General features: G+C 39.5%; 3 protein-coding genes across 5 annotated transcripts in view; 1 reads left to right on the top strand and 2 right to left on the bottom strand.

The window, feature by feature from the left end:
• Positions 1-19,080, bottom strand: part of LOC104434708 (putative disease resistance protein RGA4) — an 88,460-nt gene extending 69,380 nt beyond the window's left edge. Inside the window, exon 1 of the mRNA XM_039306498.1 lies at positions 18,809-19,080. The gene's annotated coding sequence lies outside the window, so the exon portion shown is untranslated. The remainder of the gene's footprint in view (positions 1-18,808) is intronic.
• On the top strand, positions 550-3,686 carry LOC120290394. Of its 3 annotated transcripts, none has more exons than XM_039306509.1 (4): positions 1,757-1,837; positions 2,003-2,242; positions 2,536-2,755; positions 3,426-3,686. In XM_039306509.1, the coding sequence occupies exons 2-4, from the start codon at positions 2,139-2,141 to the stop codon at positions 3,444-3,446; spliced, it is 345 nt and encodes a 114-aa protein (XP_039162443.1). In that variant the 5' UTR covers positions 1,757-1,837; positions 2,003-2,138; the 3' UTR covers positions 3,447-3,686. The 3 variants fall into 3 exon arrangements, with proteins under 3 accessions (XP_039162441.1, XP_039162443.1, XP_039162442.1); XM_039306508.1 differs by lacking the exon at positions 1,757-1,837 and adding an exon at positions 1,878-1,905; XM_039306507.1 differs by lacking the exons at positions 1,757-1,837; positions 2,003-2,242 and adding an exon at positions 550-677.
• Positions 11,550-16,834, bottom strand: LOC120290763 (putative disease resistance protein RGA4). The gene is made up of 2 exons (XM_039307166.1): positions 16,429-16,834; positions 11,550-13,293 (listed from the first exon to the last, which is right to left on the bottom strand). Exon 2 carries the CDS (start codon positions 12,963-12,965, stop codon positions 11,550-11,552), a length of 1,416 nt encoding a protein of 471 aa, XP_039163100.1. The 5' UTR covers positions 12,966-13,293; positions 16,429-16,834.
• Positions 19,081-20,960: the final 1,880 nt, after the last annotated feature.

Here is a 20,960-nt window from a genome sequence, read left to right on the forward strand (position 1 = left end):
AAACTGTATACTACTTTCTTTTGGTATTAAGCTACTGGGATTTCAGAAATAGGCAAAAATCAAAGAGAGGAGACCCATTACGTGCTGATCTTTTTATATCTCATCTCCGACAATCACGGGGGATGTAATTTAGTGACTTCAGTGATTGTACATTGCATTAAAAGGGAGCCTCGTGGCTTTGGATTTGTGATCTTCTGATATGCGGAAGATGCAGCTGAGGCTAAGCAGCAAATGAATCATACTGTTATTGGAGGACGTGAGATAAGAATTGTTTTTGCTGAGGAGAACAGAAAAACTCCTCACGAGATGCGCGTGACTGAGCGTGTGAGGTACAAATTGTCACATTCTCCATTTCACTAGGTTGTCTTTATGGCATTTGTTTCCATCGATTCATGACAGGTTTTTTTTTGTGAACTCTTTTTCCCCCCATTTTAAAATGAAGTGGGCGACACAGGGAAAGAAGAAGTACATCAAGGTCTCCAAGACACCACAATCGTTGTCAGTAATTTTGACTTCATGTCCATTCTGATTTGTGGCTTTCTCTCCCTTTGGGCTGTACAACGAATGAAGCAGTCTGTCATGATGGACATCCTTGTGAGTTTGGAGAATCTTATTCTGTTTATGTATTTTCTTACAGCTTACTCGAGGTCACCAATACCAGATAGGCATGACTCAAGGTTTGGCATTTTTGTCCGAATGGATTTAATTGCATTGTTACTGGTTTATACTTTTCTGTTCCTCTTTTAGGATGATAAGTACACTGTAGTTGAGCATATTAGGAACTTACAGTACTAAGGGTGCCTTATTGGCCTGGGAAGAATATACAGAACTCTTAGTGGCATTCTTTCACTTTTATGTCAAGTATAATGTGATATTTATACTGTCTATATGTATTTTCAACTAATAATGCTTTGTACATTGTTGTTTTAATCTTTTTGGTACGTGAAATCTAGATCAAGTTATTTCAGTTCAATCTTTGCTATATAAAAAGTAGTTTGAGTTATCTGTCGATTCTCATCCTTGGTGAACTTTAGTGGATGATATTGCCCAATGCATTAAAGTAGTAGAATTTCACACTCTTTTTATAGTTTTATGTGTTTGTAAGCCCTGTATGTTTGTAGTAATTGTGGTATGAGATTTTCACTCTAGCTAAATTTTGAACAGAAAGCTATGCATTCTTCATTCATTTCTTGTCAATATAGGTAAACATTTGTTGTTTATTTCCTTGGACATTTGTGCTTATAGATAGGAAGCTGTTTGTCTATTCTGGATATAGACCATGGCGACCTATTCAAATTTAATTTATTTAAATAGTAGCCTTTTGTTAAAATATCTAGGACTGGCTAAATGAGTGGCAAAGGCGACCGATTGTCCTAGCCAACCATTTTTCTTGGAATGGTTTAGTTGTGGACCAATCACACATTATGCTTATGAGTGAAAAAGAGTGGCCATGTACAATTGAAAGGAAAACTTTGCTGACTTTAGCATGGCAGATTGCTGTATATGAGAATTTCATTTTTTAGCTGGCCTTGTTCCTTTTGGTATTAGTAATCTGACGCATCTCTATCCTATTATGTTCATACTACGGTGGTTTTTATCGATTTGAGGTAATTGATGCAGTGCAGCATCATTTCTGTGGTATTGAACAGTATCTGCTTGTGGCCTTGTTTATGCAGATATTAAAGTGAACAGGAAGATTTTAAAGACCTATGGGTAAATAAAGTTAAACGACGAAAGAGAGAGATGGACAACTCCCTTACCATTCTGTCAAAGCTTTTCTAATGTTATTCTCCCACCTTCGCCAATTACTGTCAAAGCATGGGCTTTTGCTTACTAGGTCTGGTGGCCTGCAGTTGCAACTGAACTGATTAGTAAAGACTGTCAGCAGATGATTAAATCACTAAAGTACCTTTTTTTCACTATTTGTTTTCTCTGTGTGATCTAACATAGTTATTAATGAAAAGGTTTTGAAGCTTTATTTCGTTTTGCATATACCATCCAGTTAAGAAAAGAACTAGAGCTTTTTTATGGCCAAAGAAAGAAATCATCCTCAATCAAGGGAAGCAATACCGGTGTAGAGATATGATGACATTGTCAAAGATAGTTTGAGGTTTTAGAAAGTTGGGCCAAAGAGAGCCATGCAGTTGCTGGACGCTGACGAACCGGTAACATCGTTAATGAGACCAATTCCAGTATTTGGGCCCAAGTTGGTAATTTGTACGGAACTCTTATTACGGTGCAGGTAACGGTCATCTTCAATAAGTTAGATAGTGATGCCATCATGTTGATGCTTATGTGATTTTGTAAGTTGAGTGTAATTTTTTTACTTGCAAAACAGATTTTCTTGGTACTTTTTATTAGCTTTTGCTGATGGCATTTTTTTCTTTTTTCATAAAATTCATGCTTCAAGCAGAGTAATGTTTCCTTGTAAGATCTTTTGTTACCCTAGATCGTGTTCAGTTTTAGGTATGGGAATCTTTATGTTCCATTTTTATTATTTCCCATCTCAATGGATATACCGATTCCTTGAACCAGGAGCCGTGGGGCAAAGGATCGATACCAGTCTCCAATGCGATCTGGGTCTGTACCACATTCTCCATATCCTCAGGAGAACAAGATTAAGCGGTCTAGTAAGAGGTCTCCAAGTCCAAGGGAAGATAGGACCCATTCAGGAGAGGGGTTATCCAGCAAGCAGGTCTCAGAGTCCAAGGGGCAATATTCGCAGTCCTTCAAGGTCTCGTTCACAGTCTTACAGGTATATCTGTTGTTTTTCTAGTCTTGGTCGGAAACAACGCGTCTCTTCCTTGTGCTTTGTTCAATTGTCAAATAATTTCTCCTTTAATCTGTTATTTTTCTAGTCTTGGTCTGGAACAATGCATCTCTTCTATGCGCTGGCTGATTGTCAAATAATTTTTCCTTTCCTCAAAGTGAATTTTCTGTTTTTGGAATATGACCTTGGCGATTAGGTTGGCATGAACTTGGTAATTATTTTTATGTTGCAAATTTAGTGGTTGACCATAAATGGCATAGGTTGTTCTGTTGAGATAGATCTGTGAGAATTCCTCCAGGTGCATATGATGCGGTATTTTTTGATATTTTACTCAACTTTAGGGGCTGTACCGATAGCAATTGATATTTATCAGGTGATTGCTTTTGCTGTGACACCCATATGATGTTCCATTGGCAAGAGAATTGATAAAGATGGGAAAGTACTTCAAATTTTCTTACGAGAGAAAGTATTAATACTTTGAATTTGCATGAATGAAGCATGTTCCCTCATTATGTTGTTGAAATTCATCATTCCCATTTACTACTAACCAATAGCTAGGGGATATATCTGGTTTATGGTGGCATAGTGCTAGTATCTACAGTTTTAGCATATTTTCTGTTCATTGAAGTAGTTTCTTTGTGCATTTCCTGTGCAGCCCACGCTGAGAGCCTTCTGAGTAAGAATTACGGGGCTTGCAGTCAAGATGGTGGTATGCCAGTGGAGGTTCTTTACAAAGTGCACTGCCAAGTATCAAAGTGAACGATAAACAGTGTCCTTTTGGAGATCCTGTTGCTCTCTTCGAATTTTAAATATCATGGATTAGGCTAAGCTTTAGAAATGCTTTGTACGTTTTTGTTGGAGTTGGGCTTTGTGAACATCAAGTGCAAGATGGTTGTTGGTTGTTGGTTGCTGGTCACTCTTTTTAAGTCCTACGTGATATTGCTAGTATGAGTACCTAGAGGGGGGTGAATAGGTATATAAAAGATTTTTCTTCAACAATCGCACAATACTAGACAGTTGATGGATTTTAGACAAACGATAATCAAAGTAAGACTGAGAGAAGAGAAAATTGAACACGCGGTTTATAGTGGTTCGGCTTATATCAAGCCTACGTCCACTCTTCTTCACCGACACCTATTGGCTGGATTCCACTATGAACAAAAAGAAGTTACAGCACAGCTTTGCCTTGATTCCATAGTGTAGATGTTCTACCACACCTCCTCAAGATTTCTCACAAATATAGACTCTCTTTTCTATACAAGTATTCGCTCAAAGGAATTGTCTAAACAAAAGGAGCTTGGACTTTGGAATTCTTCTATCGTGCACACCTTGAACAACTAAGACCGTCTTCCTTATATACTCCTTTATGCCATCATACCCGTTGGCACTTACCAAAGGAATTCCTCCAATCTATCCGTTGGACGGAATCAATTAGGAAGATTGTTCAAGCTATTAAAGGAACGTGTTGATAGCCCATCAATCCTGTTTGCCCATACAATCAGGATCTCGGTTTCCATAAGTAGAACCTTCCAATAATATTTAGACAATCACCGGATCTTCAATTATCGAGTCAATCTTCGATCGATCAAAGGATTCCGTTATGTCTTTTCCAGCCACGAGATCTTCTCCAGTTGATAAGGTTAAATCCTTAACGAAACATCCAGATTCTGGATAACCTTTCTTCAACGGTTAGAGACTGTCAATGAGGATAGACTTTGAGTCTTGAGTCTCGGCTGTCCGGAGGTCTTCGACTTTAAATAACGAGTGCAAACCTTCGGACTAGTGTCACGGGCCTAGAAATGAGCGACCCGAGAGGTTCCCCAAGGTCGACCCCAACTCACCCGTGGACTTCCTGCTGTCTATCGGATACCCACCAAGCCTTCTCCTTGAATTACTAGGGCGGGCGAATATGTCATTAGACTAAGACTACGAGAGTCTGTTCCCTTTATTTATGTCGGTAGTTGGTAGACGACATTATGTCGGTGGTTGAGGCGGTGCGATCTCGTCCGCCGATAGCATTCTAGATCAATGGTTGTAATCCGAGGCCCTCACCTATAAAAGGGGTGCCCTCCTTCACTTGTAAATCATCCACTACTTCCGCAATACAAAGCAAGTCTTCTTTCCAGAGCTTCTCTCTCTATATACTTTCTCTCTCTACGATCCGGGTAAGGCGAGCGAGTGAGCGTTCGACGGTGCAAGGCTTGGCTTAGGCGCTTTGGCGATCCATCCCGATCCTAAAGTGCCCGAGTCGCCGCACGGTTACGATCCCAATCGATCGGCCCGTGACACTAGACTGATAGAAACGTTTTGTCAACTTCAAAACACTTCAAGAAGATTTGTCCAACACTACGTTCGACCTTAATGCATGGCTCTTAACTTTATATGTCTCTGGTTTTTCTTTAATGTCGGTTTAATGTGTATTCTCGGGCTTAGACACCGAGATAAATGTGTGGGGTTACCCGGTGCTTGAGTCGGTCCCAAGTTCTGTATTAACCGCGGTTGATCTGCAATGAGCTACTCGTCTCTTCCTTGTTATCGTCCGAACATAGTCGCGTTGAAACTAAGCCAGTTCTTGCTATTTGATGGTCATCTCCATGTACAGGAAGAGATGAGCAACATTGATTTTGAATGCTTGAGGGTCAGTGGACATAAACATTGAATCATTTGAAGCTGGGTGGTCTGGGAGGACTTGGATGGATCATATGAATTTAAATTGTTTGGTCAAAATATAGCACCGACATCCTTGGTGTAAGAGACCTGTTTTTGGCGCTACAAGCTTTCACGATTGTTGTCATCTCATCGATGGGTATGGAGGAGGGAGGAAGAGAGGGAGAGGCGGGGCGGCTATGGAGATCGGAACGCGGTGAAGGCCGATATCAGTTGTGTCGTTGCGTTAAGGAGTGGTATCTAGATGAGCTAGGCCCCCTTAACCCTGCCTAGCACATGGCCTAACCAGGGCCGAACTCAATTCCATCCGAAGAACTACATTCGAGTGCACTGAATTAAGCCACTGCGATGATCACCACTCTATGATGTGCCTTTGCTGCCGAATCTAATCCATATATCTAGAGAAACACCTATCCTGCTTCTTGAATTTTGCTATCTACTAGATACCACGTGATTTATAAATTAGCATCAGTATCATTTTTTAATATTTGTTCTATTGTCGAATAAGACGTTTGAATCGGTGTGAGGAGATGAAAAGAAAAATGGCCAGAGTAACTTTCAGTTTCGTAGAAGCAAAATGGTAGGTACTGCCAAATTGCATTACAATGTTTGTACTGCACTTTCCATGTAAATGAGAAACATTTCTCTGCCTTGCAAATAAAATGAACTTGCCAAGTTGCACGGACAAACTTAGGGCGACCTTCTTCCCAAAGTTCTCTTAATAAGAAATTGGAAGAGATGAAACTAATTCATGAATCTCATGTTTAGTGAATGAGAAGTCAAATAGCCTTTTTATCAAAAGAAAGGTCGACATGCAAATGCAAGATGAAACTAATGTAATGGAGATCACGTCAAGCTTGGACACCTAATTTTCTCTCCCTCTGGGAAGCCTTATTTTCATGAGGATCTTCTGTCAATGACCTAAATCTGAAGGAAAAGGAGTTCAATAGTATCTCAACCTGGAGCTCTCCACTGATTCAATTAAGGTAGTTGGCCGTTCTTAGCCAACAATTCGAATTTTAGACCTTCAATGCTTACTTCTCAGTAGCAAGAGCTTCAGCCTTGATGGGGGCTCCACAAAATTGTAGTTTTAGCAAGTAATGAGGTCACGATGTATGGGTTCTTGTTTGAGGCAGGACACCTGTCTTCCAAGTAACCTATATATCATTTTAAGCCATTAACTAACTGAACAAGGAATGCGAACTTTGTACGTTTTATCGATATTCGGTAATAGTGAAGCATTTCAGAAAGTTTTTGATGCACTAAAAGAACCAAGATGTCCAAAGTCCTTACTTCAGCTTAGGAAGCAAGACTGTGGGAATGCTTTATGATTGTTAAAAAGTCAAAATTCCTTGTGCATAGTTGCAATCATGAAATCGACTGAGACTAGAAAGGATAAAGAATACTTATATGTATTATTTTTTCGTGGTAGTGTTTCGGGAATCATTTGATAAAGTTGAGCATCTCCAAATGATTTTTAGATAGAGCACATAAGGGAATTGGTATGGTCATTGTTATGGTACCTTTTCCTTGCTTCTCATTGTCACGGCCCACACAAATTGAGCAACCAAAATTGGCAACTCCCTGCATAACAATGCAAGTAATTTAGGCATCACAATGAAATATGAGTTCATTAGCAGGGCAATCTTTAAATTTGACTAGTAGTTGGTATGCTTCTTTTGAGCATTACCGAAGACAATGTGTCGGTGTTGACTGTTTCATGCTTTCCCATCAATCTTCTCCATAGGCGCTAATGTGCTCCTCATGGCAAAGTGAGAGATTGAGAATTGCCTTCTCTATCGCTTCAAAGCCTCCCTCTTCTCTCATGCTTTTAGTATTGCAGAAAAGTTGAAGAACACACTCTTAAAGGTGTCCTTCATTGAACAAAAATTCTTAACCAAGTCAATGTTATTTCTATGGTGTGAACCTGTTAGTTAGTATGGCATCCTGCACCGTTGCGGTCACCCTAAGAAGGAAGAGAATGCTTTTATCAACTTTGGGGTATAATAATCCGTAAATGGTGATAGTGAAGTCAGCTACCTCTATTGGCTTTGGATCTTACATGAGGACAACACAAGCTTGCTCAGTTATTCTTTATCGTATAAAAAAGATAAACAATCAAGTATTTAAATATCTCAGAACATGTCTGTATGCACTTATTTTGTTTGCTATTAATGGAATTTCATTATTTTCTTGAGCAAGTAATTGAAATGTCACCTAAAGAAGGTATCTTGAACACCATAGATGATCTCCTGCTTCAATTCCCATGCTTCATCTGACTTGGTGTTCTCACTGCACGATAGAAGCTAGTGCTGATAGCAACAGCTCTCTGCTTTTTTTATATTTTCCTTTTTAAAATAACAAGCAAGCTGGAGGTTAGGTATTACCTGGCCCAAATCACCACTCCATTGGTGCTATTAATGTTGATACCAGCATATAAGCAAGCCTTGTAGCGAGCATCGGATATATCTCAGTCGGATGACTTATCAGCCCCAACACCACAATAATGAGGCCCCTAAATGAAGACAAAACCTCGCATCATAATACAATTTTTTTGTCATCAACTCAAAGCCTATTATTTATCAATATATAGGGAAATTTGTTGGGAAAAAATTTCTCACCTGGGAACCTCGATATCCTCCGGTAGGCCAACCGAATGGCCATTGAACATTTATCTGCAATAGGGTGTTTTCTTGCTCAATCCAATACATAATGTGAACATTTAGCCCAAAAATATGAACTTGTCCATTTCAAAACTTTCTAATTCACGATATATAACTCATGTTTTTGGATCTCCCACCATTAAATGTCATTGATAACCTTTGGGTTACTGAATTTTAGCAACCCTGACGTGCTTGGTCGCTGGGATCGGCTTACCAGCTGGTATATATGAATTGGAAATAACCCGAAGACAAACAATAATACTCCGTAAACCAATTGAAACGCCCTTTCTCGTTTCATCAACATGTTCAGATGATCTAACTGGTGGTCAGTGAGTTCTTTGTGATCCTCATTTGGCATTGTGTCCTCAGTGCCAAAATTCACACCATTTCTGTCTAGCCTAAAAAATAAAGCAGTGTAGGAAATAGAAATATCTACTGAAACAAGCCTATGAGCTTAATATCATTGAAGATAGTTCAAACAACGAGCTCTATCAGTATGACTTGGCCTTCCGGTATGCATGATGGTTTAGTTTTGAAAAGATAAAAAGAATAGACTGAGTACTTCAAAGAAAGGAGTCTCCTTAGCTAGTGCCATCGCCGAAAAGTTGAAAACCGCTTTTTGGAGACTAGTTTCAAGAAGGACGGCTTACATTTTGAAGCATAAATAGTGAGTCTTATTGATTTCCCTAAGGACACTACCACAAATTTCCTTTAAAAGAGAAACTAAAAACAGTGGCATAACTATGCTTTGCATTTCGGAACCATTTCAAGGTTATTCTCAAGCCTCATTCCCAAAAGCGAGCTTGCAAACAAGCAAAAACCGAGGGCAGTTACAAAGTTGAAGGAAGTAGACTGCAGAGTGCCACAATTTAAGAGATTAATGAAATTCCACTCCGGCAAGGATCAATCATCAAACATGTTATTATGATATTTCCTTAGATTTAATGGATGATCAACTTGTGAATATTGACGGTGCACCTAATTCTTTCCTCTTGCAATCAAAAGGCAATCACATTGAAGTACTTTCTTCTCTCACAAACTTTGCACAATCACAAATTGTCCTCGCCAACGGCTTTGGCGAAAATATCCATCAGATATCACCATCGCAAAGCAAGACTACCAAACACAACAATCATCAGTATGGCCAATTGACGTCACAAAACAAGAAAAATCTAAGATGAGAGTGGATACAAGAGAAAACGATTTCACACGAGGTCCACAACATAAGACTTCACATCGGTAGCTATTGATTTAGTCATCAAGAGAGACGACAACAATGACTACCGCTTCATTTATTCATTCTGCCTCACACAGCACACATTTATTTTGTAGACGTTGTCGACAAGAGACGAAGAACATATCAATTGTCAACCAAACAAAATGTGCAGGACAACCTTGCTGAGATCAAAATGGAGAAGTCACAAATAAGACCTCTTTTAATTTCAAAACATTTACTCAATTGCTTAAGGTGGTGCTCAAAATTGGCAAATGTATTTTACCTGAGAACCCCGCGGAATGGCTGAACAACAAATCGAGAGCGTCGATTGTGGTCAAATGCTAAAGATTGCCTTCGCTGTCCTCCTTCGAGCGGAAATATACGCTTGGGAAATCAATCGCTGGATGAGACGAAGTATGAATTTTTCCTCATTTTTTCTGGCACTCTTTGGAATGAAGCGATGCACCCAAACCTTTCAGAGATTTTTTCATGTCCCTCCCCAAATCAAATTGAGTATGGAAACATGATATCCAAAATTATAAATGCAAAAATCTGGGAAACAAGGTCCTACATACCTTCAGTGAAGAAAATTAGGGCTAGATCAGCGATCCAAATCGTATGTTCGGGATATGAGCGATCTTGTCCCAGTCCTCGCCTGCTTGTCTTTTGCAACTCTCCTCCAATTCTCCGCAATCTTTGATGCATAGGTGAGTAAGGGATGTGAGCCTTCGCATTGCTTCAGGGAATGATGTCAATGAGGAGCACCCGTAGATGACGAGATTTTGAAGTGATTGAAGGGCCTCGATCTGCTCTGGTATATCCTTCAAATTGTAAACCCCAATATAAAGACCTTCAGATTGCGGCAAAGCCACCAGAGATGTCGGTTGAGGCCAAAGATATCGCTCGAAAACAATCATGGAAATCGATGTTGCCACTTTCGTCTTTGATATATCCACCTCCTCACATTTCATTTGCTCGATAATTCCTGGACACTCGAGAGATGTCACTTTGAGATAGTGATCGATTGACACAGAGCGGAGACTCTGAAGGCCTCCATGGAAATCCAAGATGTTGCTGTTTTCGTCTTTGGATATATCCAACTCCTCACATCCCCTGATAGAGAGATCCACGAGGCTCGATAGATGTCGCATACCTTGCGAGAGGGAAGTCAACCGATTACACCACCTGATGTTAAGAGATTCAAGGGAAGTGAGACTTTGGAAACCCTCCTCAGGCAAACATTTTAAAAACTTTGTATCGGATCTGCAGTTTCTTCAACTTATTAAGGCCAAGCATCATCTGATTTATTAACAATGCTCCGTTGGCCGCAAACATATTTAACTCCTCGAGATGAGGAGTTAGTGGCATGGCTTTTAATTTTTCACAGCCAATGATCTTCAATTTCAATAGACTAGGAAATGATGCCGGTGAAGGGGATGATTGGTCCGACCCGATATATTCCAATTTAGGCATATTATGGATATACAAAGACTTGAGGCAAGGTAGTTGGTCCAATGGGGGGAGACGTTCACATCTTTTGCAAGCACCAAACGATACGTCAACTAAATGTGGCAAGAAAGATACAAGGCTATCCATCATCCACTTGGGAAAGCTCTCACCTTTATATTGCCAGATCTTCAACCTTTGCAAATTTGAGGGCGGCTTTAGTCTATCAAACAACACTTCATCTATTACTACATCATCAGTATTGAAATCGTCCCAACTAAGTTCCAAAGATTCCAAAGAATGCTTCCCCGTCAATATCTCATCCTCGCATTTGACTTCCGCATTTGTTACGTATCCCAAATTTTCAATTGAAAGTTCTCCCGGATGTTATTAAGCCCCTTTAGCTCCCCAAGTCCACAATAATTCTTAGCACGAGCTTTATCTTTGGGCAAAATGAAGTTCGTTAGCCTATGCAAAGAACTGATTTCCCCTATTCCACGTGGCAAATGACTAAGTTTAGAACAATAATGTATGTCTAGATTCCGAAGGTTGACTAACTTCTTTATATCACTCGGCAACTCTTCGAGGGCATTACAGTGGTAGAGATTAAGTGTTTGCAAGCTCTGCAATTTCGTAATGGAGTTAGGAAGTCTTTTGAGTGTGCGGTTGTCAGAGAGATCGAGATAAGTGAGATACTTTAACTTATACATGGACCTTGGCACCTTCTTGACCTTTATGCCTTGCAGATCCAAGATGCGCAACCTCTTGAAATTTTGAATTAATTGGCTTAGATCCACTTCACTTGGTTCTCTTTGATTTCTTTCCAACCTCTAGTAGTAGACAAAAATGTTCTCAATACACTTGGTTTCAAACGTGAGATTGGAAGTTTACCCATCAAATTGAAAGTTGAACCATAGGATATATGACGAGTTCTTTCATTTATTTGATTTGTGTCATCCCTTGCCGCCCAACACTTGTTCCCTGCAACCGAGCATGCTAGATCATGCATCAAATCATGCATCTTGCAAGTTGCCTCATTCGTGTATGGGTTTTTTTTAAAATCTTGGAAGAAATTACTCCAAAGTAGATCCATAAAATATTCATGAGCAATGTCCTCTAAATGCTTACTTGAATTTGATGGCTGGATAAATCCTTCTGCCATCCAAAGACTAACTAAAGTATGCTTCTTTATCTCATAATCTTTGGGAAACAATGAACAAATGGCGAAACATTGTTTCAAATGCGAAGGAAGATTGTCATAACTTAGCCTGAGAATAGATATTATTTGGTCTTTCCTTTGAGACACTTCTGGGAGCTCATAATCTTTAAAATGTAACCATTCATCTTTAGTTTCCTTATGGAATAGTAAACCCCCCATTGTTCGAATGACCAATGGAACCCCAAAGCACTTTCTAACTATCTCTTCACCAATAGCTAGCATGTCGAGATCTTGTGTACCCCCTTCTTTTGGAACAGCCATTCGCATTAACAAATCAAGAGAATTACTTTCAGATAAGCCCTCAAGAAGATGAGGTGGAGCAAGGGAGGTGATCTTTGCAACCAAAGAAAGGCGTGTAGTTATAAGGATCTTGCTTCCTCTAGCACCTCCCATCAATAATGATTTCAAGTTGTGCCATGTTTCTGATTTTGCATCCCACAAATCATCCAAAACTAAGAGATATCTCTTTCCATCAATTATTTTCCTCAATTCAATTTGCAACCTATCCATCACATTGTAGTTTGGTTCTTTCTTCTCCACACAAACTATGATATCTTTCACTATTTTTATCATGTCAAAGTCATTAGAGACACAAACCCACATTTTCAAGTCAAAATGTTTACTGATCATCTCATCATTATACACAAATTTAGCAAGAGCTGTTTTTCCAAGCCCACCAATACCAACTATTGGAAGGATAGAAACGTCCTCTTTCACATCCATATCCAGTAAGAATTTCATGACATTCTTTTTATCATTACCTCTTCCAATAATGTCTTCCTCACGTATAAACGAATGTGTCTCCTCTCTCTTCCTCCGCCCTCTCTGTGCTTGTGAATTCATAGGTCCCTTGTCCAAGAGGAAGTTCTTTTCAGCCTCAATAGCTTTCAATCTCTCCCTCACTTCTCTTATTTTTCTACTCATCTTCAGTTCAAAGGCAAGCTGGTTTGAACTTGAGAAAAATGTTTTTACCACCTTGATCATCTGATTGTTGCCCCTCAGTTCTCATCGCATAGCTTCTATATTAAATTCTTCAAGCACGTCCTGCAAGTCATAAAAAGCCTCTTTTAGTTTCTCCACCCAATCTTTGATTTGGGAACTCTGGTGTTGTTGCTCTTCTGCATCGTCCAGCACCAAATGAAGCATGGTGACGGTGCTCTCGAGCACCTGAAGTTCACGCTTGACGCCTCCTAAATTTCCAACCTTCTCCAGTGCTTGAATAATCAGATTGGCAAGGATGCTTCCACCAATGCTGGTGATAGCTTCTGCCATATTTGTTCTCTTTCTCTATGGGATTGAGAAGATTTTAGTCCTGTCGTTCCAAGACTAGAGTCTTCTTAGATGATGTATAAAAAGTCTGTCCTTGAGATTAAATAAGTGTACAATAATAGTAGATAATAGAAAATATTTAACCGACAAATAGTAATTCCAAAGCATCCTATGTCATATAAAATTCCATCCCATCCAATAAATAAGGCAAGTTCCTATTCGTACATTCTTCTAGAAACATTATGTTAGATTATATTAGATTGATTAAGTTTTTTCCTACTATACTGTTAAGTAATATGTCTAATTAACATTAAGGAAATTGGGAGGTAATTGAGTGATGATGTGGCTCAACCGTTAAGCTCCATTCTGTTGGACTTTCTTCTTAGTTTGGTTTTAATATATGATGCGTAATAAATTAAAACGAAACAAGGTAATCACAATGATTGGAGGCTTTTTAAAAAATAAAATTAATTTTGTGCTTTCTTGTGTAAAATTCAAATTGTTATTTAAATATAAAAAGTTATGATTCAAATTACATATTAATGTTTACGTGTTGTGAAAATTTCATATGTTTAAAGACAAAATAATGTAAAATGTAGACTAAGACAACATTAGAAGAAACAAAAATAAAATGTAAAAATCTATCAAGACAAGCCATGAACTAAGTTGGTGATGCTCTTTGAAAATCCTCTGGAGGTGTTGGACCATGTCATTGTCCTTTGTACTTGTTATCTTTTCTTTTTCCTTACTTTTTCTCTTTTGGGCGAACAGAAAGTGTAAGGTAACATGATGTTGAAGCAAAGCCACAATTTTTCACTTCATTGGCCGACAAAATGAGAATCAGAATTCTTACCAAAAACAAGAAAAAAAAAATGAGAATCAGAATCCACTTACAAGAGCTACACTACATCCACCACAATCTGCTCAAGCCCGGAAACCATCTCATTGCAGCTTAGAAAGTTATCATAGCTGTATCGATAGGGGCAGCAGCATAGGGAATGCCCCGATGGATGCCCACTCTCTAGTGTTCAGTGGACAAGACCAGCTTATGCTCGGTGATAAAAAGTTGTATTTTGCAAGACCGTAAGTGTCAGAGAACAAGACAAATGAAGATATTGAGTCTCAAGGTCTAGCGTCCCTGTAAATTTGTGCACAATCTCTTTTGAACTCTTTACCAAGCCCCTTTTCTTATTAGTGTTGAACTCAAGTTCTTCTAAATCACATCCAACAAGTAAGATAAATGTGTTCCAATATATGACCTATTCCGCACGAAGAAAAAGTACATAAAATGGCGATCATTTGAAATCAAGTCCAAATTTATGAGTAATAGCACGAGTCTTAACATGATACTAAATATTTCACGAAACATTTGGCAAGATGCTTGAGATCTTTAATAAGGATAGTAGGTGTTGCACATTCTTATTCACTTATAATCACAATTAGTTGTTGTATTTGGTCACTCCCCCTTCCATGTTAGTTGCATGTTCATAATTTCTATGGATGCCGAATCAATTATATTTAATTCCATTTCTTTCTAACCGCCCCTTGCTCTACCAGGATTTTCAAAAGAAATCATATGACTCTTAGTATGTACATAGCGAGTAATTTTTCATGTGACCAGTAACTTTTTACAAGATATTTGACTTCCAATTTATAAATAAGTACTCGCCTATTTACATTATTAATATTTTTTTACATAAAAGGTAACCTATCTACATTGATTCTTATCGTCCCATGTCTTTTTTTTAAAAAAAGGACAAGTTTGAAAAAAAAAATTGATGCTTTTTGCAATGTAACAATAAATCTTAATTTGTGAGACCAAAAATTTACATGAAGTTTGTGACCTATTCATGGGACGAGTAAGTTTTGCTTTAAAAAAGTAATTACCACTGACCCTTTTTAATAAAAGAAAATATATGAATTGACAAACAATATTTATGTAACATCCCGGGTCCCACTGTGTAATATTGTCCGCTTTGGGTCACCCGCCCTGGCGTGGACGCATCGACATCCCAGCCACGGTCTTTTCCCTCACGGCCACGGTCTTTTCCCTCACGGCTTTAAAACGCGTTACACAGATTAGAGGGACCCAAGCCTTATAAGCTAACCAAGATCTCCCTCCCTAGGCGATATGGGACAAGAGAGGAGGTTAGCTGTGGTCCGAGGCTCTGATACCACTTGTAACATCCCGGGTCCCACTGTGTAATATTGTCCGCTTTGGGTCACCCGCCCTGGCGCGGACGCACCGCCATCCTAGCCACGGTCTTTTCCCTCACGGCTTTAAAACGCGTTACACAGATTAGAGGACCCAAGCCTTATAAGCTAACCAAGATCTCCCTCCCTAGGCGATGTGGGACAAGAGAGGAGGTTATTACAATTTAAGCCGCCCACGGGTCTAGAAAGTGAAAATTAAAGTTCTTTTTTTCTCAGCAGCTGTAAATGAAAATCTCTCCCAAGGGGGCTAAAGAACAAATGAGCCCGACTTTTTTTTTTTTTTTTTATGATGCCCATTTTCCTAGTTTCATCACATGCTTTCCTTAGAAAACAGTGCACGTTCACATGCTTTCCTTTTAATACAGTGCCTGTTCACATGCATGCCCCAGTTGTTTTGTAGTAAACACCGGAGTATTAAGATTAATAGAACTTGGATCTTGAGAAGACGGAAAATTATCATAGCTGCGGGGGCAACTTAAAATCTAACTTCACATGGTAAAAAAATTTATGTTAATGAATTTCCGCTTTTGTCCGAATAAAAAACTGAAGAAAAGATTATGAAGTATAAATTGTGAATGAAGTAGTATGAAACCTTTGTGTGTGAAAAAGAAATTGCAGATTGGTATAGAAGTACAATGTGCAGTGGGATAACAAAAATGCAAGCTGAAGAGGATGCTTTTCAACTTTAGATTTTAATATGCGGAATGGTAGAATGGCTCTTAAAGTTGGCTAATCTTCTCTTGTGAATTCCATTTAGAATTGGAAATTGGGACATGTTACATCTTCTTATGTGCCCAATTTGAAGAAGGCTAAATATCCTAAATATGTAAATCTTTACGCCATATAAGTCATATTTTTAAATCCAAATAAAAGACGTCGATAGTTTTCCTAAGTATTCTTTGTTTCATCAATCTATTCATTTTCAGAAAAGCTCTCTGGTTAGTCACTATAGGAAAGGACAAACCTGGCTAATAGTGGGCTGATTGACGGCCAACCAACAAAGGCGAGGCCCCAACTGGCCAGATCAAGAGAGGAAACTGGCCAGATCAAGAGAGGAGGACAGGAGATGGTGTCGGCAAGATCAAGAGAGAGATTAGATGAGATGGCATGGGCAAAGACTCCAAGAATAGTGAGATCAAGGACACTGCCGGGGAAAGTCGAGAGATGAAGAGTCTGAGAAAGAGGCTAGCTATGGGAGTGAGAACTAAAAGAGAGTAGCGAGGGTCTTTAAATATAAAAGATTTAGCACTGTTTTGAACTGTTCCAAATAAGGGTGATCAGGTCTAGGGTGGGTAGATTCTAGATTTGAACTCCTGTACCCGACTCTATTATAATCGGTTCTCATTTTTTGGACCTGTACCTGACCTTGTACCTGACCCACCCTATTTTTTCAGTCTGGTTCTAGGTTAACCCTGTTTATATTGGAACTTGTTTTGCAACTGCCCATCTTATACAACTTTAAATTTTATATTAATACTCGAGAAAACAACATAATTCTTCTAATTTATATTGAAACATTAAGCACTTATAATTAATAAGTAAATAAAATTTTTGACTAAATAAAAAACTAAGTATCCACAAGGCAAATTATCATAAACAAAATCATAAGGAAACTAGCTCCTGATATGAGCAGAAGAGGAAACTAGCTCCTGATATGACGCCTCCCAGGATCAAATATATTCTCTAGGGAATATCCAAGGGTGATTCATTCATCCCAGGAAGTCACTCGCCGAAGTTGTACATTTAATTTAAACATAATGTCTTGAAACCCATCGATCGGACATCACTTATATAAGACAAGAAAGAAAATCCAATGCAGCTGAAGCCAAATAAGAGATTTCAGGAGCCTGAAAACTGCAAATCCTACACCATCAGTCTCATTAGCATTGTTTTCAAGATCCATCTCCCGATTCCATGAAAGAATATCACTACAATCCCTGAAAACCTATACCTCAAACAGTTCACTTGACCGCTTTTTCGAAAATATTGATCCAGAGTTTTCTATTGGCAGAAGATGTAGCATAGTTTACATGAGACAATCTATGGTGACTACTGCCCTAAATGATTTTAAGTTTTCTTTTCAGCCTGCTTCAATGGAGAACCAAACACTTCACCATGAAAACCCAAATCTGCTACGTTGATTAACTAAATGGCAAATTATCAATATGCTTGGAAGGCTGGACTGAACCATTAAAGCTATTAGTAGACGCCCACTCAAAAGTTCACGACACAGCAGCCAATGATCCTTCCAATGAATCCAAAGTGCAATACTTATCGTTCATACTTCAAAACTGGGAGTTGCATCGAGACAAGCATTGATTGCAAGACAAGCATTAACAAGGAAATGGTTTGCAACAGCATGTGGATGAATAAAAATGTTGGCTGACAATTTCAATTCAACTCTCTTGCACAAAACAAAAATCATTTTCAATTCAAGTACAAATAGAACCAAAGTGAACAGAAGTTTAATAATTTTCACTTCAAGTGTGTCAATAAATCAAAAACAATTAGATAGACCCATCTGAAAAATTTGGTCTGGTACATAAGTTTTTTGAGCTTATAAGAAAAAACCAGAGAGAGCAGCTCAAAGGTGCTTGAAACCTACATAAACAAATTGAAATCTTAAAACCTAGCTTGATATCTACACATCAAAGGGTATCATTGAGCTGATCCACATGGACTATTTATAATCCCACTACCTTCCCCATTTAGAATATTTATAATCCCAAACTGTATGGCGATATATGTGGTAAATTATTAAAACAGGACTCCATCCAACCAAATTCAACTACGTAACAAACATTGAGATTCCTACTAAAACCAATAATCTTAAAGCAGTCTCGTCTTCCCAACCAACTCAAAATTTGGAGAGAAATATATAGAAAGTTGGGAAACCAAAAACAGTTCATGCTGTCTAGAAGACCAGCTCGTGCGGCTTCATGCCCGCCTTCAAGGAGAACCTGGCAGCTAAGTTTGTCTTCAAATAAAGTACGAAGACACAAGAACATAATGCAGACTTCGAAATCCGGGTGGAAATGGAAATGAACCTAGAGCTTTATTTTGTATGATAAAGGAGAAATTCAGCTTTCTGTCCTTTAGCATCACAGTTGAGGGCAGAAGGATCCGTACGAACCTAGCTTACCCAAGTTCTACGATTTCTTCCCTCTCCCCCTAGCTTACCCCACCCATTCACAATGAGTTCCCATATGAACAAAAAAACGCAAACTTTTCCACCAATCTGACAAGAAATCCAGCTCAGGAAAGCACCCCAAAAGAAAACGAGAAGAACCCAGCTTCAATCTGAAAGAAAATTTTAGAAAAACCGAGGAAATTTGCGAGCTTACAGATGAGGAAGCCGGCGATGGATGAAATAGAGCAAGGGGGAGCTGGCGATGGCGCGACGAGGAAGCAGATGAACGCAGATGAGGAAGCAGCGCGACAGGGAGCTGGATCTGACGATGGCGCAACGGGGAGCTGGTGATGGCGCGACGAAGGAAAACGCTGTGAAGTCTGCGGGTGTGAGAGGGAAAGAAAGAAACAGGGACAAATTAGGGTTTTGGACTTTTGGGTTGGCTTACAAACCGGTTCCCGAACCGGTCCGGTCGATCCGGTTCCCGGGTGGATAATCCCTCAGAACCGGTTCTGAATTTTGGGAATAGGTTGTTCTGTTGAGATAGATCTGTGAGAATTCCTCCAGGTGCATATGATGCGGTATTTTTTGATATTTTACTCAACTTTAGGTGCTGTACCGATAGCAATTGATATTTATCAGGTGATTGCTTTTGCTGTGACACCCATATGATGTTCCATTAGCAAGAGAATTGATAAAGATGGTAAAGTACTTCAAATTTTCTTACGAGAGAAAGTATTAATACTTTGAATTTGCATGAATGAAGCATGTTCCCTCATTATGTTGTTGAAATTCATCAGTCCCATTTACTACTAACCAATAGCTAGGGATTTATCTGGTTTATGGTGGCATAGTGCTAGTATCTACAGTTTTAGCATATTTTGTGTTCATTGAAGTAGTTTCTTTGTGCATTTCCTGTGCAGCCCAGACTGAGAGCCTTCTGAGTAAGAATTACGGGGCTTGCAGTCAAGATGGTGGTATGCCAGTGGTGGTTCTTTGCAAAGTGCACTTCCAAGTGTCAAAGTGAACGATAAACAGTGTCCTTTTGGAGATCCTGTTGCTCTCTTCGAATTTTAAATATCATAGATTAGGCTATGCTTTAGAAATGCTTTGTACGTTTTTGTTGGAGTTGGGCTTTGTGAACATCAAGTGCAAGATGGTTGTTGGTTGCTGGTGACTCTTTTAAGTCCTGCGTCTGACCTTAATGGATGGCTCTTAACTTTATATGTGTCTGGTTTTTCTTTATTGTCGGTTTAATGTGTATTCCTGGGCTTAGCACCAGATAAATGTGTGGGGTTACCCAGTGCTTGGAGTCGGTCCCAGTTCTGTATTAACCGCGATTGATCTGCAATGAGCTACTCTGTCTCTTCCTTGTTATCGTCTGAACATAGTCACCTTGAAACTAAGCCAGTTCTTGCTATTTGATGGTCATCTCCATGTTCAGGAACAGATGAGCAACATTGATTTTGAATGCTTGAGGGTCAATGGACATAAGCACTGAATCATTTGAAGCTGGGTGGTCTGGGAGGACTTGGATGGATTGTTTGAATTTAAATTGTTTGGTCAAAATATAGCACCGACATCCTTGGTGTAAGAGACCTGTTTTGGCGCCACAAGCTCTCGAGATTGTTGTCATCTCATCGATGGGGGTATGGAGGAGGGAGGAAGAGAGGGAGAGGCGGGGTGGCTATGGAGATCGGAACACGGTGGAGGCCGATATGAGTGGTATCTAGATGGGCTAGGCCCCCTTTAACCCTGCCCAGCACATAGCCTAACCAGGGCCGAACTCAATTCCATCCGAAGAACTACATTCGAGTGCACTGAATTAAGCCACCGAGACAACCCCCCCTGTCTTCAGTGTTTTTGGCTTGCTCTGTTGGATGTCGGAGTTGGGTTGTAGATTCTCGTACTTGCTTCGTTTGCTTGGTGGAAGTGACGTTGAAGCGTACGGTGTGCGAGCAACGAGTGTTGTGTCGATGTTTTTGCCCGATTGCCTCTTTTATTTGGGCATCGGAGCTCAACTTGGATTTGCTGTCGGTGGCTCTTGGCAGTGTGGGTTTGGCGTTGTTCGCGTCGTCGCGACTGAATTTTGTCTAATTATCGCTGTTGTGTTTGCAGGGTGGAAGATCTCAGGGTGCCATTCGAGAAGTTTGGTCCTGTGAAGGACGTCTACCTTCCTAAGAATTATTACACAGGGTATGTGGGGTTCACATGGTGCGAACTGTCTATTCAGTGAAGGTTTGTGGCTGATGGTGGTTGGTCGGTCGGAAAACTGAGTCTGGCAAGGACTGTGTTTTGGAAGCACCCAATTGATTGACGAGCAAATTAGTAACTCTTAGCTGTATAGTCGTGGACTTATAATTTCA

This window comes from Eucalyptus grandis, chromosome 2 (genome assembly GCF_016545825.1).
Source record: "Eucalyptus grandis isolate ANBG69807.140 chromosome 2, ASM1654582v1, whole genome shotgun sequence".
Classification (NCBI taxonomy): Eukaryota; Viridiplantae; Streptophyta; class Magnoliopsida; order Myrtales; family Myrtaceae; genus Eucalyptus; species Eucalyptus grandis.

Bases quoted from the DNA above. Each gene is read 5' to 3' on its own strand.
- LOC120290394 (XM_039306507.1), top strand. From the start codon at position 565: ATGAAGCAGTCTGTCATGATGGACATCCTTGTGAGTTTGGAGAATCTT. The intron at 678-2,535 runs GTTTGGCATTTT...TCCTTGAACCAG, and splicing joins CCAGATAGGCATGACTCAAG to GAGCCGTGGGGCAAAGGATC. The intron at 2,756-3,425 runs GTATATCTGTTG...TTTCCTGTGCAG, and splicing joins TCTCGTTCACAGTCTTACAG to CCCACGCTGAGAGCCTTCTG.
- LOC120290763 (XM_039307166.1), bottom strand. From the start codon at position 12,965: ATGATCAAGGTGGTAAAAACATTTTTCTCAAGTTCAAACCAGCTTGCC.